At 42.8% G+C, this 16,722-nt stretch overlaps 1 protein-coding gene across 4 annotated transcripts in view; it reads left to right on the forward strand.

Moving 5' to 3' along the window:
- CCDC177 (coiled-coil domain containing 177) overlaps positions 1–16,722 on the forward strand; it is a 246,816-nt gene that overhangs the window by 175,439 nt on the left and 54,655 nt on the right. The window contains exons 1-2 of one of the 4 annotated variants that reach the window (XM_073552157.1): positions 4,582–4,714; positions 12,877–15,676. The exons of 1 other annotated variant lie outside the window; for it this stretch is intronic. In XM_073552157.1, coding sequence (XP_073408258.1) covers positions 12,885–14,894 — 2,010 coding nt within the window. In that variant the 5' untranslated portion in view covers positions 4,582–4,714; positions 12,877–12,884 and the 3' untranslated portion in view covers positions 14,895–15,676. Of the gene's footprint in view, positions 1–4,564; positions 4,715–12,876; positions 15,677–16,722 lie in introns of those variants that run through there. 2 more of the 4 variants (XM_073552158.1, XR_012221485.1) reach the window with 2 other exon arrangements.

The following is a 16,722-nucleotide window of genomic DNA, read 5'->3' on the forward strand; positions in this document are numbered from 1 at the left end:
TGCCTCCCTTAGCAGCGGTTTTGCCATCTGCCGCACGGTGGACCCCGAGTGGCGAAGGCACTTTAATTATTTATTTTTTTAGTGCCTTCCGCCACTCATAACATAATACTAGCGCCAGGGTCTGGCTAAGAGATGGCAGATCAGCAGCAGCTGTTACAGCTTGTGCGTCAGCTCGAGGCTCGTCTTGCTACCCTGGAGAGGTCTCTCGCAGCTGCGCAGGCTACAGATGCTGCCGTCCAGGCACTCACGGATGCGGTAGGGCGTATGTCCATGTCCACCCTTGCGCCGACAGTTACCCACCTCCCGTTGCCCGATAAATATGCTGGGGATGGCGCCTCCTGTAGGGGTTTTATCAGCCAGTGCTCGATACACCTAGAGCTGCTGGCAGCACAATTCCCTACGGAGCGGGCTAAGGTGGCTTTTGTTATCTCCCTACTGTTGGGCAAGGCGCTGGAATGGGCTACGCCTCTGTGGGAGCGTGGCGACCCTGAGATTCGGACCGTTGCTAACCTGCTAACTGCCATCAGGCAAGTTTTTCTCGGTCCTCGGGTCACGCATGATACGTCCCTGCAGTTACTCGCCCTTACTCAGGGGTCACTCTCGGTCAGCCAGTACGCCGTCTGTTTTCGGACACTGGCGTCCGAGTTGGAATGGTCCGACAAAGCCCTAATCCCCGTTTTTTGGCGAGGTCTAGCGGAGCATGTGAAAGATGCTCTCTCAACTAGAGAGATACCCACCAGCTTGGAGGAGCTAATCTCAGTCTCCTCACGTATCGACCTCCATTTTTCGGAGCGCGGTATGGAGCGGGCTCACTCCAAGCGCAAATCCGTTTTGGCTCCCAAATTTTTCGTTCCCCTTGAGCTAGACGAGCCAGAGGTTCTACCTCCTGAGCCCATGGAGGTGTCTCGTACCAACGTTAATCCAGACTCTGAACAAGAATCCATCTGCGGTTGTCATCATGTCGATGCGGTTTCTCTGGAAGCCGCTCCCCCGCAAAGGTTAGAGTCTGGACCGGTTATCGAGACCTTTGTCCCTCCTCATCTTAGGGCTCAGGTGCTCGCCTGGGCGCATGCGCCTAACACGCACCACCATCGGGGCTATATGCAGGTCTCAAAACTATTGGCTGGTGCGTATTGGTGGCCCCATAGAGCTCGGGACATAAAAAAATTTATTCAGGCTTGAACCTTATGTGCTCAGCCTAACCCTCTTAGGCAGCGGGTGGTGACATCTGCCGACACGCGGCGGCGTGCCCCTGTCACTCCTGCTCTTACTATCTCCCAAGTGTCCCTCTTGAAACCTGGTGACCTTGATTCCTCTGATGCCTTCCAGGTATCTCGGGTTACTGTATCTCCTACCGGGACACCAAGCTTGCCCTCGGACGAGTTTGAGCCCTATGCCACCGTAGGGCACAGGGTATTCGCCCTGAAGGCTCAGGGAGGAGGGGGCCTTGGGGGGGGTAATGTTAGGAATCTGTGTCCTGCCATACATATGCAGAGATCCAGATCCTCACATTTGTCTCCAGAGGCTAAGTCCTTTCAGCCAGCTTCTGAGCATGCTCATGGAATGAGCTCCCATTGGAGTTCAGGAGTCAGGTGCTCAGGTCCTGCTCCTGATTCCATTGGTTCAGCTCAGGGCTCTGGAGATTTCTGGCAGGTCCCGTACGCTATAAAAAGTGCGCATGGCCGCTATGCCATGCTCTAGTATTTTCTATACTTGCTGCTGTGTGCTTGGTGATGGATGCTTGGTCTGGTGAATGACTTATTATGAAACCCCTTCCCTCTGATATTACGTTTGTGTGAGTGATTGGGTACAGCCAGTATTGCGCTAGTGCCAGCGCGCTCAAGCATCACCTGTTGCAGCAGTCAGCGTCCTGCATTTGCGCCTGCAGTCATTTTGGCGTTCGCAGTTGCGACGCCGTGCACACGTCCTACAATGGTAAGTCCACTCGGGTGTAGTGACGTCTTTTAACTACTCCGATTATTGACTACCGTACGTGTGCCGCTGAGTATCTGAGAAGGTTACTCAGACTCAGCGTTTTTGTATTTATGTTATTTGTGCAGCTCTGTGAGTCCTAACAGAGCTTGCTTTAGTGCACTAGGTGCAGTTCAACCCTGTGCACACTACCACTGTAGTGCTCTGCCTCCCTTAGCAGCGGTTTTGCCATCTGCCGCACGGTGGACCCCGAGTGGCGAAGGCACTTTAATTATTTATTTTTTTAGTGCCTTCCACCACTCATAACAAGCTTTCTCACACTGGGCCATACATTATGCTGCAAAATTTGTTGGTAGCCTTCAGACTTCATAAAGCCATGCACACGGTCAAGCAGTCCAGTGCCAGAGGCAGCAAAGCAACCCCAAAACATCAGGGAACCTCCGCCATGTTTGACTGTAGGGACCGTGTTCTTTTCTTTGAATGCCTCTTTTTTTTTCTCCTGTAAACTCTATGTTGATGCCTTTGCCCAAAAAGCTCTACTTTTGTCTCATCTGACCAGAAAACATTCTTCCAAAATGTTTTAGGCTTTTTCAGGCAAGTTTTGGCAAACTCCAGCCTGGCTTTTTTATTGCTCGGGGTAAGAAGTGGGGTCTTCCTGGGTCTCCTACCATACAGTCCCTTTTCATTCAGACGCCGACGGATAGTACGGGTTGACACCGTTGTACCCTCGGACTGCAGGGCAGCTTGAACTTGTTTGGATGTTAGTCGAGGTTCTTTATCCAACATCCGCACAATCTTGCGTTGAAATCTCTTGTCAATTTTTCTTTTCCGTCCACATCTAGGGAGGTTAGCCACAGTGCCATGGGCTTTAAACTTCTTGATGACACTGCGCACTGTAGACACAGGAACATTCAGGTCTTTGGAGATGGACTTGTAGCCTTGAGATTGCTCATGCTTCCTCACAATTTGGTTTCTCAAGTCCTCAGACATTTCTTTGGTCTTCTTTCTTTTCTCCATGCTCAATGTGGTACACACAAGGACACAGGACAGAGGTTGAGTCAACTTTAATCCATGTCAACTGCCTGCAAGTGTGATTTAGTTATTGCCAACACCTGTTAGGTGCCACAGGTAAGTTACAGGTGCTGTTAATTACACAAATTAGAGACGGATCACATGATATTTCGAACAGTGCCAATACTTTCGTCCACCCTCTTTTTTATGTTCGGTGTGGAATTATATCCAATTTGGCTTTAGGACAATTCTTCTGGTGTTTTTTCATTTAAGACAAATTAAATGAAGATAATACCAAAGAATTTGTGTTTGCAATCATTTTCAGGAAGAAACTGAGTATTATCTGACAAAATCGCCGGGGTGTCAATACTTTTGGCCACAACTGTACATAGTAGCATAGTTATTAAGGTTGAAGGAAGACTTTAAGTCCATCTAGTTCAACCCATATCCTAGCCTAACTTGCCCTAACATGTTGATCCAGAGGAAGGCAAAAAAACCCATGTAGCAAACAATAAGCTTTACATTGGGGAAAAAAAATTCCTTCCCGACTCCACATACAGCAATCAGACTAGCTCCCTGGATCAATGCAATATTAAGGAAACTAGTGGATATACCCTGTAATATTATACTTTTCAAGAAAGGCATCCAGTCCCTTCTTAAATTTTAGTAGGGAATCACTCATTACAACATCATATGGCAGAGAGTTCCATAATCTCACTGCTCTTACAGTAAAGAATCCGCGTCTGTGAGTATGCTTAAACCTTCTTTCCTCCAGATGTAGAGGATGCCCCCTTGTCCCCATCACAGGTCTAAGAGTAAAAAGATCATTAGAAAGGTCTTTGTACTGTCCCCGCATATATTTATACATTGTAATAAGATCACCCCTTAGCTTTCGATTTTCCGAACTAAATAACCCCAAGTGTAATAACCTGTCTTGGTATTGCAGACCCCCTTTTGTGAAGCTATAGCGCTTACTGAATAAGCTGTAGAGGGAACCCGGCTCCGTGTATCGCGCCGGATCGGCGCCACAGCTGCATGTGTCGCAGCTGTGTCACAGTCACAGCACATGCATGGAGAGCCCAACACACAAACGTAAGAAGGAGGGACGTAAGGGGGGGTACTATTACCGCCATGCATGTGTTGTGACTGTCACACAGCCGCGACACATGCAGCTGCAGCACCGATCAGCTGATCGGCCGGCGCGATCCAGGAAGCTAGGTTCTCTCTATGACTTATTTGGTAAGCGCTATAGCTTGCCAAATAAGAGGCAACCCAAATAAATTTGCTCAACTCTACTCATAATTCACAATGCCGCCTGCTTTGTAGGGGCAGTGGCCCTGTCTCCTCTTGGACCCCTGTGCAGCTGCACAGGTTCCACCAATGATATGTCCACCTCTGCCTCCATGTCTGCCCTTGCATTTCCCATTCCTCCTAGTGCTGTACACACTGCATCCTGTGAAGTCTCTGTGTAACACTGACTGGAGTTTTTTCCAGTGCTACCTATTTCTGGCCATGCTAATCATTGCTGCACCCTCCCTCCTCTGCACAGACTGGCTGTTCCCTGTCTTTGGCTGTTCTGTGTTTTTTCCTTCCACTCCTGCAAATCTGTGACTCTTCCCCTGCCACCAGCTGTTCCCTGCGCCCCCTCCCTCCTCTGCTCAGCTCTAGCTGTTGTTCACACCCTACTCTGCTGCCATCAGTCGCTGTCCGCTGCCCTGGTGCTGAAATCACTAAACACACCCGTCCATTGATCCTGAAGTGGAGGATGAAGGTAAATGGGAATCTTCCATCATGCGATTGAATGTCAGCCTGATCATATTTGCGTTAGTTTTCCCAGGGTGTGTACATATTCCTGCATCTCCTGTATACAGCCTGCATCCATCAGATCTGTGTGGAGCTGTGCATTTCTTGTGTTATGGCCGATGGATGGGAAATATCACCCATTACAATAAGGGGCTATAGGGTGCCATAGTGTAAGGTGCTTGGAGCTGAGATTCTGGGGGCTATCTTGATACTTCACAAGCTGTCAGGGGCTTTCTGCATCCTCCTCCCTGATTCCCCAATCCATCCCTCATTGATCTGTTCTCTATCCGAACTAGTGAGGATTAGTAAAGCATCTGGCAGAGGGATGAGAACAGGGGGATGCACCGAAGCAACCGGAAAGTCCTACTATTAGTATGGCTTCTGATGGTGACCACATAAGAGCTGGGCCCTGGGTGTTGGAGCTACATGATACATCAGTATGTCTCTATATATTTTAAGGGAAACCCGTCATCTTGCAAATTTTCTCTGATCTGCAGGCAGGATGTCATAAAGCAAGTGGAGCTGATCGGACTGATGCACATTCTTGTGGGAAAGTTTCAATAAAACTTGTATTTCAGTCATTAAAATAGGGATAGCGTATTAGAGGCAACAAGTCAGGGATTATTGCCTTACAGTCCTTGCTGCTGCAACCTAAATCCAACAGTCCTTATCAGGGTTACATCTATTCTATTCCCTAATTGAACCATATACCCTTTTTTAGGTGGGAAGGGTGCATGGGAATACACCAGAAAAAAAAAAGGAACATTTGAATTGGCTTTACGTTCGGCTCCTGTCATCCAGTGGTATTGAGGAGTTTGGGCCAATCCAGGCCTTGTTCATTTTGATAAGAGTGAGCCTGTCAGCATTTTCAGTTGCCAGGCGGATGCGCCTATCAGTTATTATGAACCCAGCGTCACTAAAAGCCCGCTCTGACAAGACGCTAGCGGCAGGGTAGGCCAGCACCTCCAAGGCTTGGAGGGCCAATTCATGCCACGTATTGAGATTGAATGGACTGGTTGTGGGCAAGCGAGGCAAAGATAACAGGAGAATCCCCCCAGTGGACCCCGTGCACTGGACTGCCTTTCCCCTCATGAATAGTAATTGGCAAAATACACCTAATTCACTATGTGCACATGAAGGCAGTTTCTCATTATTTATAAACTATCCAGGTTATTAGTATTATTATTATTATTATTATAGAAGAACAGATACATTTTGATTAGTGTAATGTCTGCATTAGAGTTGAGCGACTTTGGTTGGATCGGGTTTCATGAAACAAAATTCGTTTCAGATTAAACTGGTGCGACTAGGGCAAAAAAAGTCGGAGTTTCGTCCGAAACCCGACGCCAATGCAAGTCAATGGGAAATAAAAGTCGGCATTGAGTGCATGAATGTCATCCGCTCAATGCCGACTTTTATTTCCCAATGACTTGCATTGGGGTCGGGTTTCGGACGAAACACCGTCTTTGTTTGCCCTAGTCGGACCAGTTTCATCTGAAATGAATTTTGTTTCATGAAACCCGATCCGACCAAAGTCACTCAACTCTAGTCTGCATGTAACTAAACAGTGAGACTGCAGATTCAATGTTACTGGTGGGCCCTTGGCAGACCGTCCGACCCTGTAGGGACCAATCCATTGGATAGGTGATAACTTTTAACATAGGAAATAGCCCCTTCATTTACAGCATGCTCTATGACTGGTGTTTGCACAATTTCAGATTATTGCCTCCTTTATTTTACCCCAGAAGAGAAGCAGCAGGTCATGACTTTCACTGGGAATGGAGAAATGACCCGTAGTCACTGACATGGTCTTTGTAAAAACAAAACAAAAAAAAAATGATTATAACTATCCATCCCTCACATAATATTAAAAGTGACCGTTACATTGAAGTTGAGTACAAATCTTTACTGGGTCCACCAGGATTGCCAACCACATATAAATAGTCTGGAAATGTAGAAAATAGGGACCTCTTAATAGCGTTTGTGATAAAGATGGGCGCATTTGTGATTTTGTTTTACGGTTAATGGCTTTAATAGATTATTGTGATTCTAATTAGTATAATTTTACAGGAAATACTGTTAATATGTTCATATCAGTATTCTGGACTGTACACACAGATCACTTAAAAAGTGTAGAATTTATTATAGTTTCAAATTAGCCAGCAAACATCAATAATGAAGACATCAATTTAATAGTGACGATATGAATAAAACTCAATATTATCTATTGTTATCAGTTTTATTCAGCAGTGCTAGTGTAGAACAACATTTTTTTTACTGTTTAACCTATTATTACTGTGGTGGTTTCGCAAAATACCTGGTGACTCGGTTCATTCTCCTATCTAGAAGAGGGTTGTCCACGACTTGGACATCCCCTTCTGAATCCCTATGTTTCCCCCCAATAAAATAATAACGCTTATACTTGCCTCCAGTGCTGACACCGTTCCATCGATGTCAGCACTGGCTCTACCCGGGATTGCTTGACAGTGTTATGTCACGCGATTTCTGAGGCCAATCAGTGCTGGTTTCATTCTTTTCTCTTATTTTTTTGAAGGACGGGAGAGTGACGCGGCCGCTGATTGGCTACAGAGATAGCGTGGCATAATGTCATGCGATCCCCAGGAAACAGCATGGTATAAGGCTATGTTCAGCTCACCAAAGGACATAAATTAAAAAAACATAATAATACTGATAATCACCGCGCTAACCCACTACGGTATTTTCAGGAATTATTACCAAAAATTATGTATACATAGATGTACTTACTACTGGTAAATGATCAAGCCTATTCAGTGTGGATCATTGATAGGATGATGTGGGTATCCAGCAGCGTTGTGGGATTGTATTTCCACTAGTAGAAATCAAAAAATAGGAAATAAATGGGCAGAGCTAGATAACAATGTTGTCATTACCTAAAAATAAGTGAAATAGTGTTTGAGACCATTAAATTGATAGCAGGAAGGGAACAGTGAGTTTTATAAACACTATTTCACTTATTTTAAGGGAATTTACCAATAAAAGTCATACAGGGTACATCATCCCTTAGTACTACGTTTTTCAAATCAAGTTGTCTACACTAACCTGGCAGAGCATTTATCTACTCACCAGCAAGTAAGTACAATTAACCCCTCCATTTCTAGGTAATGACAACATTGTTATCTAGCTCTGCCCATTTATTTCCTATTTTTTTATTTCTACTGGTGGAAATACAATCCCACAACGCTGCAGGATACCCACATCATCCTATCAATGATCCACACTGAATAGGCTTGATCATTTACCAGTAGTAAGTACATCTATGTAAACATAATTTTTGGTAATAATTCCTGAAAATTCCTTAGTGGGTTAGCGCAGTGATTATCAGTATTATTATTTTTTACATTACATACAGGTCATACACAGAACCTGTTTTCAATCACCAGCAGCTTCCCACAATTTATCGTATTCTACCTACTTCCAGTGGAGCGTCGGTGTTTGTATATATATATTTTAATTAAAAAAACATACCAGAAAAAGAAACATCCTAACCAACACCACGTCAGCATGCAAATACACTAGCAAGATGCAGCAGACCCCCATTATAAAGGCGGGGGCAGCACGGGGGCAAAATATTAATGAAAACAGTCACTCAAAAACCTACCAATTCATGGAGGGGGAGTAAAAAAATGAACACAAATGAGGCTTGCAAAGGATGTCAGTTACACAGGTACATGTTATGCACAGGGTTTCATTCTCCTATCTTAAAGGGGGTTCTCCACTATTTGGACATCCCCTTCTGAATCCCTATGTTTCCCCCCAATAAAATAATGTCACTAAAGTCAGCGTCACACTACCGTATAACATGGCCGAGTGCTATGCTATAAAATATCGTATAGCAGTCGGCCAAGTGTTAGTCTATGCTCTCACATCAGATGCCATATGCTAGTGTGATTCCAGCCTTGTACTCACCTCCAGTGCTGGCAGCGGTGTCAGCACTGACTCTACCCAGGATTGCTTGACCATGTTATGTTACGCGATCCCTGGGGCCAGGCAGCGCTTGCTTCATTCTTTTCTTTTACAGATGTAGTAGACATCTGGAGGAAGCAGCAGCTGCTTGTTCCCTTCCTCCGGGTGCCTTGATTTCTCAGAAGGTTGGGAGAATGACGCGGCTACTGATAGGCCACAGAGATTGAGTGACATAATGTCACACGATCCCTAGGAAAGCTGATGCCGACAGTGTAATACAAGTATAAGACTATGTGCACATGTTGCTTTTTTGCAACTTTTTTTCTGTAGACAAAACTTAGTCTCTTGGCAGTAAAAAAAACTACAGACAAAACTCAGGTTTTGCTGACTTTTTGTCTGCTTTTCTTGCTGCATTTTTTGTTGCATTTTTCAGGATCCCAAAGATCAGCTTTTCTTCCACCATGCAAGCATCAGCAATACAAGCTGTTAGGCCACCAAAGAAAGACGTATGTGAAACCATAATACATTTTTGAAAAAAGGGCAATTTGATTGAATTGTTTAGTGGAAAAAGTTTTTTATTTATTTTTTTAAAAAATGTCTATTCTAAACAAAAAAATTCTTATGAGTTCATGAAAAAATTCACAATTTCAAATGTGAAAACAACGGGGGGAGTTGAATTGGTCAGTCATAGTTTACCAAACACATTGACAGAGCAATGAGCTGGCAGGCATTGTTCAATTTCATATATTGGTTGGACATTGTTTACTTTTACACAGATCACTAATTTATTAACCCCTTCCCGACATTTGACGTACTATCCCATCCATGTGCCTTGGGCCTTAATGCCCATGGATGGGATAGTTCGTCATTGCGATCAGCTGCACTCACGGGGGGAGCGCAGCTGATCGCGGTCGGGTGTCAGCTAATTATCACAGCTGACACCCGGCACTATGTTTTAGGAACAGTCACGGACCGCTCCAGGCACATTAACCCCTGGAACACCGATCAAACATGATCGCAGTGTTTCGGGGGCATCGGGAAGCATCACGCAGGGAGGGGGCTCCCTGGGTGCTTCCCTTAGACCCTCAGAACAACGTGATGTGTTCGGGTTGTTCCGAGGGCCTCCTCCCTGCAGGCCCCTGGATCCAAGATGGCCGCGGGGGATGAGAGCAGGCGCTGAGAAGCTGCCTGCGCTGCCTGTCAGATCACTGATCTGACACAGTGCAGTGTAAAGTGTCAGATCAGCAATCTGACTTTATATAATAATGACCCACCCTATGACAATGTAATAAAGTTAAAAAAATGTAAAAAAAAGTGTAAAAATAATTTTTACAAAATTCATAAATAAAGAAAAAAATATTCCCTAATACATTTTTTTTGTAAATAAAATAAATAAAAGTACACATATTTAGTATAGCCGCGTCAGTAACGACCCGACCTATAAAACTGTTCCACTAGTTAACCCCTTTAGTGAACCCCTTAAAAAAAAAGACAAGGCAAATAACAATGCTTTATCATCATACTGCCGAACAAAAATTGCAATAACACGGACGGATATAAATAAACATGATACCGCTGAAAACATCATCTTGTCCTGCAAAAAACAAGCTGCCATACAGCGTCATCAGCGAAAAAATAAAAAAGTTATAGCTCGCAGAATAAAGCGATGCAAAAATAATTATTTTTTATATAAAATTGTTTTTATTGTATAAAAGCACCAAAACTTAAAAAAATGATATAAATGAGGTATCGCTGTCATCGTACTAACCCGAAGAATAAAACTGCTTTATCAATTTTACCACACGTGAAACGGTGTAAGCGCCCCCCCAAAAAAAGAAATTAATGAATTGATGGTTTTTGTTCATTCTGCATCCCAAAAATCAGAATTAAAAGCGATCAAAAAATGTCATGTGCCCGAAAATGGTACCAATAAGAACGTTAACTCGTCCTGCCAAAAATAAGACCTCACATGACTCTGTGGGTCAAAATATGGAAAAATTATAGCTCTCAAAATGTGGTGATGTAAAAATTATTTTTTGCAATAAAAAGCATCTTTTAGCGTGTGACAGCTGCCAAACATAAAAACCCGCCATAAATAGTAAATCAAACCCCCCTTTATCATCCCCTTAGTTAGGGAAAAATAATACAATTTTAAAAATGTATTTATTTCCATTTTCCCATTAGGGTTAGGGCTAGGGTTAGGGTTGGGATTAGGGTTAGGGGTGTGTTGGGGTTAGGGTTGGAGTTAGAATTGGGGGGTTTCCACTGTTTAGGCACATCAGGTGCTCTCCAAACGTGACATGGCATCAGATTTCAATTCCAGCCAATTCTGCATTGAAAAAGTCAAACAGTGCTCCTTCCTTTCCAAGCTCTGCCATGCGCCCAAATAGTGGTTTACCTCCACATATGGGGTATCAACCTACTCAGGACAAATTGCACAACAACTTTTGGGGTCCGATTTCTCCAGTTACCCTTGGTAAAATAAAAAATTGGGGGCAAAAAATCATTTTTGTGGAAAAAAATGATTTTTGTATTTTTATGGATCTACGTTATAAACTTCTGTGAAGCACTTGGGGGTTCAAAGTGCTCACCACACATCTAGATAATTCCTTGGGGGGTCTAGTTTCGAAAATGAAGTCACATGTGGGGGGTTTCCACTGTTTAGGCACATCAGGGGCTCTCCAAACGCGATATGACACCCACAGACCATTCCATCAAAGTCTGCATTTCAAAACCTCACTACTTCCTTTCCGAGCCCCGACGTGTGCCCATACAGTAGTTTACTCCCACATATGGGGTATCAGCATACTCAGGACAAATTGGACAACAACTTTTGGGGTCCAATTTCTCCTTTTAAACTTGGTAAAATAAAATAATTGGGGATTAAAAGATCATGTTTCTGGAAAATATATGATTTTTTTATTTTCACGCCCTGGCGTTATAAACTTCTGTGAAGCACTTGGGGGTTCAAAGTGCTCACCACACATCTAGATAAGTTCTTTGGGGGTCTAGTTTCTAAAATGGGGTCACTTGTGGGGGGTTTCCACTGTTCAGGGACATCAGGGGCTCTCCAAACGCGACATGGTGTCTGATCTCAATTCCAGCCAATTTTGCCCTGAAAATGTCAAACGGCGCTCCTTCCCTTCCGAGCTCTGTCATGTGCCGAAACAGTGGTCCCCCCCCCACATATCAGGTATCAGCGTACTCAGAACAAATTGCTCAATAACCTTTGGGGTCCTGTTTCCCTTGGGAAAATAAAAATTGGGGAAAAGATCATTTTTGTGGAAAACATATGATTTTTTAATTTTACGTCTGTACGTTATAAACTTCTGTGAAGCCCTTGGGGGTTCAAAGTTCTCACCACACACCTAGATAAGTTCCTTGGGGGTCTTGTTTCCAAAATGGGGTCACTTGTGGGGGGTTTCCACTGTTTAGGCACATCAGAGGCTCTCCAAACGCGACATGGCGTCTGATCTCAATTCCAGCCAATTTTGCGTTGAAAAAGTTAAACGGCGCTCCTTCCCTTCCGAGCTCTGCCATGCGCCAAAACAGTGGTTCCCCCCCACATATCAGGTATCAGCGTACTCAGGACAAATTGCACAATAACTTTTGTGGTCCAATTTCTCCTGTTACCCTTGGTAAAATAAAAAAAATTGGACCTGAATTAATTTTTTTGTGAAAAAAGTCAAATGTTCATTTTTTTAAACATTCAAAAAATTCCTGTGAAGCACCTGAAGGGTTAATAAACTTCTTGAATGTGGTTTTGAGCACCTTGAGTGGTGCATTTTTTCAAATGGTGTCACTTTTGGGTATTTTCTATCATATAGACCCCTCAAAGTGACTTCAACTGTGATGTGGTCCCTAAAAAAATGGTGTTGTAAAAATGAGAAATCGCTTGTCAACTTTTAACCCTTATAACTTCCTAACAAAAAAAAAATTGGTTCCAAAATTGTGCTGATGTAAAGTAAACATGTGGAAAATGTTACTTATTAAGTATTTTATGTACCATATCTCTGTTATTTAAGGGCATGAAAATTCAAAGTTGTAAAATTGCGATATTTTCAAAATTTTGGCCAATTTTCCATTTTTTTCACAAATAAACGCAAGTTATATCAAAGAAATTTTACCACGAACATGAAGTACATGTTTTTGGTTGTAAAAATTGAACTAATCTTTTTTTATCAGGTATAGTGATGGCTGAACCTACAGAAGATCCAGGCGGAGAAAAGGCTTCAGGAGGGTCCCCAGTACGGCAGAGAGAGCATTCCCCGATGTTACACCTGGACCTTTATAACTTTGAATGTCCAGAAGCAGAAGGAAGTCGTTATGTGCTGACCAGTCCCCGCTCCCTGGAGGCTTGTGCTCGATGTATGGTGAAACCGGTAGAACTTTTAGCTAGAAGCCTTTCAGATCTAGTGAGAGAAGCTCCAGGGCGATCCATGCGAGTAGCTACTGGTCTTTGTGAAGTTTATGAGATAGAAAGACAAAGAAAGCTTAAAATGTGCAGAGAGGAAAGGGAAAGAATTATCCGTCAGGAAAAAAGAAGAATCTTGCCTTTAGTGCTCAGCAGCAATCTTGGTTCCCCATGTAGCTCAAAAGGACCATCTCGGGCTGAACTTTCAACCCCTCAAGGGTCTAAGAGATCTGACACTCCATCCAGCATTGGAACCCAAAGAAGCAATACTCATCTTTCCAAAGATATTGACAGATCTCAATCTTTACCTTCCAAACTCACAAAAAGAGGCAAACCTTCACAGGTCAAAAGGCAACCTGCCTCATTATCCAAGGCTAAAAAGAGCAATAGCTCCCAATCTGAGGACACTCAGAGCAGTAGTGAATCAATGACCAAGGATCCTGGTAATCCAGTCCCAAGGAAAAATAAAAGTCAGTCTTTGGACTCCCTACAGAAAATGAGTCATGGTGTCTCTGGTAGAACGTCCTCAGAATCTATGACCTCTTCTTACAGTGGGGACAGCTTAAGAGGCAGACCAGCACAATTTATTCCAAAATCAAGGACTTTAGATACAGTTAACTCCCTCTTGGGTCGAAGTTTCAGCCTTGGTGATCTTAGTCATTCCCCCCAAACAACAAAGAAGGTTGAAAAGATGGTTAAAGAGGTAAAGAAAAAAGGGATAAATGAATTACCTCCAAGAGACAAGAAGATTGCAGCTATTATGATTGCCAAGCATGAAGAGGAGAACATTAGAAAAGAGCAGCGTTACTGGGCTCACATACAGTGGGAAACCCAGAGAAAAAGTTCAGTATCAAGAAGAGAGCTGGAGGAAAGAGAGAGACAACGAGCTATATTACAAGGACAAAGAATGTTAGAGACTCACGTGAGAAAAAGACATGGCAAAATCCTATCGGAGGACGTGAATACTGCAGAAATGGAAAAGCAAAATAAAGGAAAAATTGGGAAACTGGAAAGTCAGCAAAAAAACATCAGCCAAATGAAAAGTCAAAAGTCCAAACCGCAAAAGAAAACTGATCCCCCAGAGACAAGTGATGATTTAGTTCAAGATAAGTTTTCCTTAGCCCAGAATAAACAATTGGAGAGGTCCCAACAACTGCAGGTAAACAAAATACTGCAGAACAAAATGGAGAAAATTAAGCACCAAGCCTTTCTTCAGGAAATAGCTCAGAAAGAGGAGTCTGATACTGAGGAGCGGAGGAAGGCATTTCAGAAAAATTTGAATAGGGCACAGGAAAATGTGGAACAGATACATGAGAAAAGGAATCAAGAAATAAAGTCTAGAGCACAAAGGGAAGAGCAACAAATCCAACGAGCAAGGCAAGCAGCAGAACTGAGAGAGAAAGAGCGTGCAGAACATTTGAAAGAACTGGCCAAAGCAGCAGAAAGAAGGTTGCAGCACGCGGCTCAGGTAGCTGATGAAGTTGTGCAACACAAAGCTAGAAAAGCAGTGGAAATCCGAATAGAAAAAGAGAAGATCCAACGGGAAAATCGTCAAAAGGTACTAAAGAACGAAAACATTAAAAGACAAGAAATCCTTATGTCCATAGAAAAGAAGCTTGAGCGCAGTGAGCAGATATTTAAGGAAAAACAAACTGTCTTGGACAATGCACGCTCAGTGGCCAGGGCTTCCTTTAATATACGGGAGAAAGTAAGAGCTGAAACAAACACACGTACTTTTGATAAAATGGTCCTGGAAGCAGAATTTTATGCAAACATTGATAAGAAATGACGAACATGAGAATCAAAAGAACTAAAAAAAAAAAAAAAACCTCACATCTATGCCAGCCTCTGTTGATGCTGGGCCCAGGGTATGTCTTGTTTTACAGAATGTTGTAAAATATTCACATCACTGCTGCATTAATGGTTTACTAAATTAAAGGCAAGAACAACAACAGATCTTCAGACAAGTCAGTATCATACACACTAAGGGCAAGCTTCCCTCACTTCAGTTACTTACGCCAACAGCCCATGACTCAAATTGCAGCCAGATTCATATATTCACTGTATAGACAGAAAATAAGCCCAAACACCTTCGCATTATTATTTAAAACAATATGATCTTTATATATTAAATGGGGTTTAAGATAACCATCCATTTGAAACCAGAATCTTGCAGGTTCAAGACAAACTGATCAATAAAGGGTTTGGCCGCAATTTTTTTTTATTGAAGGCATATCCCCCAGAAAGCCCATCAATATCTGATCAGAGGGGGTGTAACACCCGGCACCCTTGCCAATCAGCTGACAGATATTTTCGGATGCTGCGGGAACACAGTGATGACTGGGTACCGCAGATCCATGAATGAATAAGGGGTCACCACTAATCAGAAATTGAATTGTGCTATCCTAGGTCATCAATAAAGAAGTAGTGGCCAATAAGTATTAAAACTCAAGTCAAAAATTGAGACATTGGTGTTAAGTTTCCATCTTTTTAATTATTACTCTATAGCAATTACTAAAATAGTGAAAAGCCCAGGATTTGACATCCAAGAAATAAAATTGGTGCCTTTGATTACTGGAGTCATGTTTGATCCCCCCTACATGACGACTTACAAGAACTAGGTACATCTGACTTACAACTGAATACAACACTCTCATTAGGACGTAGCCCATGCCCTGCAGACTGTACAGAACTAGAATACAGTCATGACATGGACGCCTCCTTTAGTAACAGGTATTACATGAATTATAACATTAAAATACTTATGACTAAAAACATCTGATGTTCAAAAAACAGACTCATCAAGTTTTAATCACTCATGGACCTGTCAACATTTCTTGCTGCATAAATTGGTTTGTGTCCCCGATTTGTCTCATAGGCAATTCTAGACTGGCACTATCTTTTTGTCATCAGTGTCAGAAAATTGTGATTTCCACACCATCTTGATACAAATTAAAGGTTAACTCCACTGAAAAAATAAGGGGTGTCTGCAGTTAGCCACAATGTTCTATCCTTCCGTGTGATACAAGGAGGAATCCATGTACAGTAGCTCATAAATGAGCAGTAGGTTACCAGGGTCTTTATTTGTTAAGGGGAACCTCAGGCAGCATGGATCAGAACCTGGCTGCACAATTGTACTTTGACTGTAAACTTTTATAAGGCTAAATGCAAAAAAAAAAGTTTGAAGTGATGTCTTTATAGCAACAAATGTGAAGCACAATAAGCCCCATTCATCAAATCTTTTCTGCCAGAATTCCAGAGTATAGACTTGAAAATTTGCTAAATTTTGGCTCAACACTCTACTACGCCAACATTATGTGACTTTTCGCAGTCTCACACCATTTTTGCCCAGCTCCAACAAAGCAGGCAGAGCTGGGGCAGAATGTGGGTGTGCACCTCTTAATGAATCATGAGCATATGACTCCAGCACATGTTCTCATCAAGAACGACGAGAACAAAGCAGTTATCAGATCAAAGTAGGTATGAGATCCGTATGATTTTATTTGTATGACAATCCACAATGTCAAAGTTCAAATTAACGTTTTGGTCTGTCTGTACCTCAGATCTTCTTCAGAAAAACTGAAATATGAAAATAAAAAAATGCATTCAGTAAAATA

The sequence above is a fragment of the Dendrobates tinctorius genome, unplaced genomic scaffold (assembly GCF_039654945.1).
Source record: "Dendrobates tinctorius isolate UK_male_01 unplaced genomic scaffold, ASM3965494v1 ptg000186l, whole genome shotgun sequence".
In the NCBI taxonomy this organism is placed as follows: Eukaryota; Metazoa; Chordata; class Amphibia; order Anura; family Dendrobatidae; genus Dendrobates; species Dendrobates tinctorius.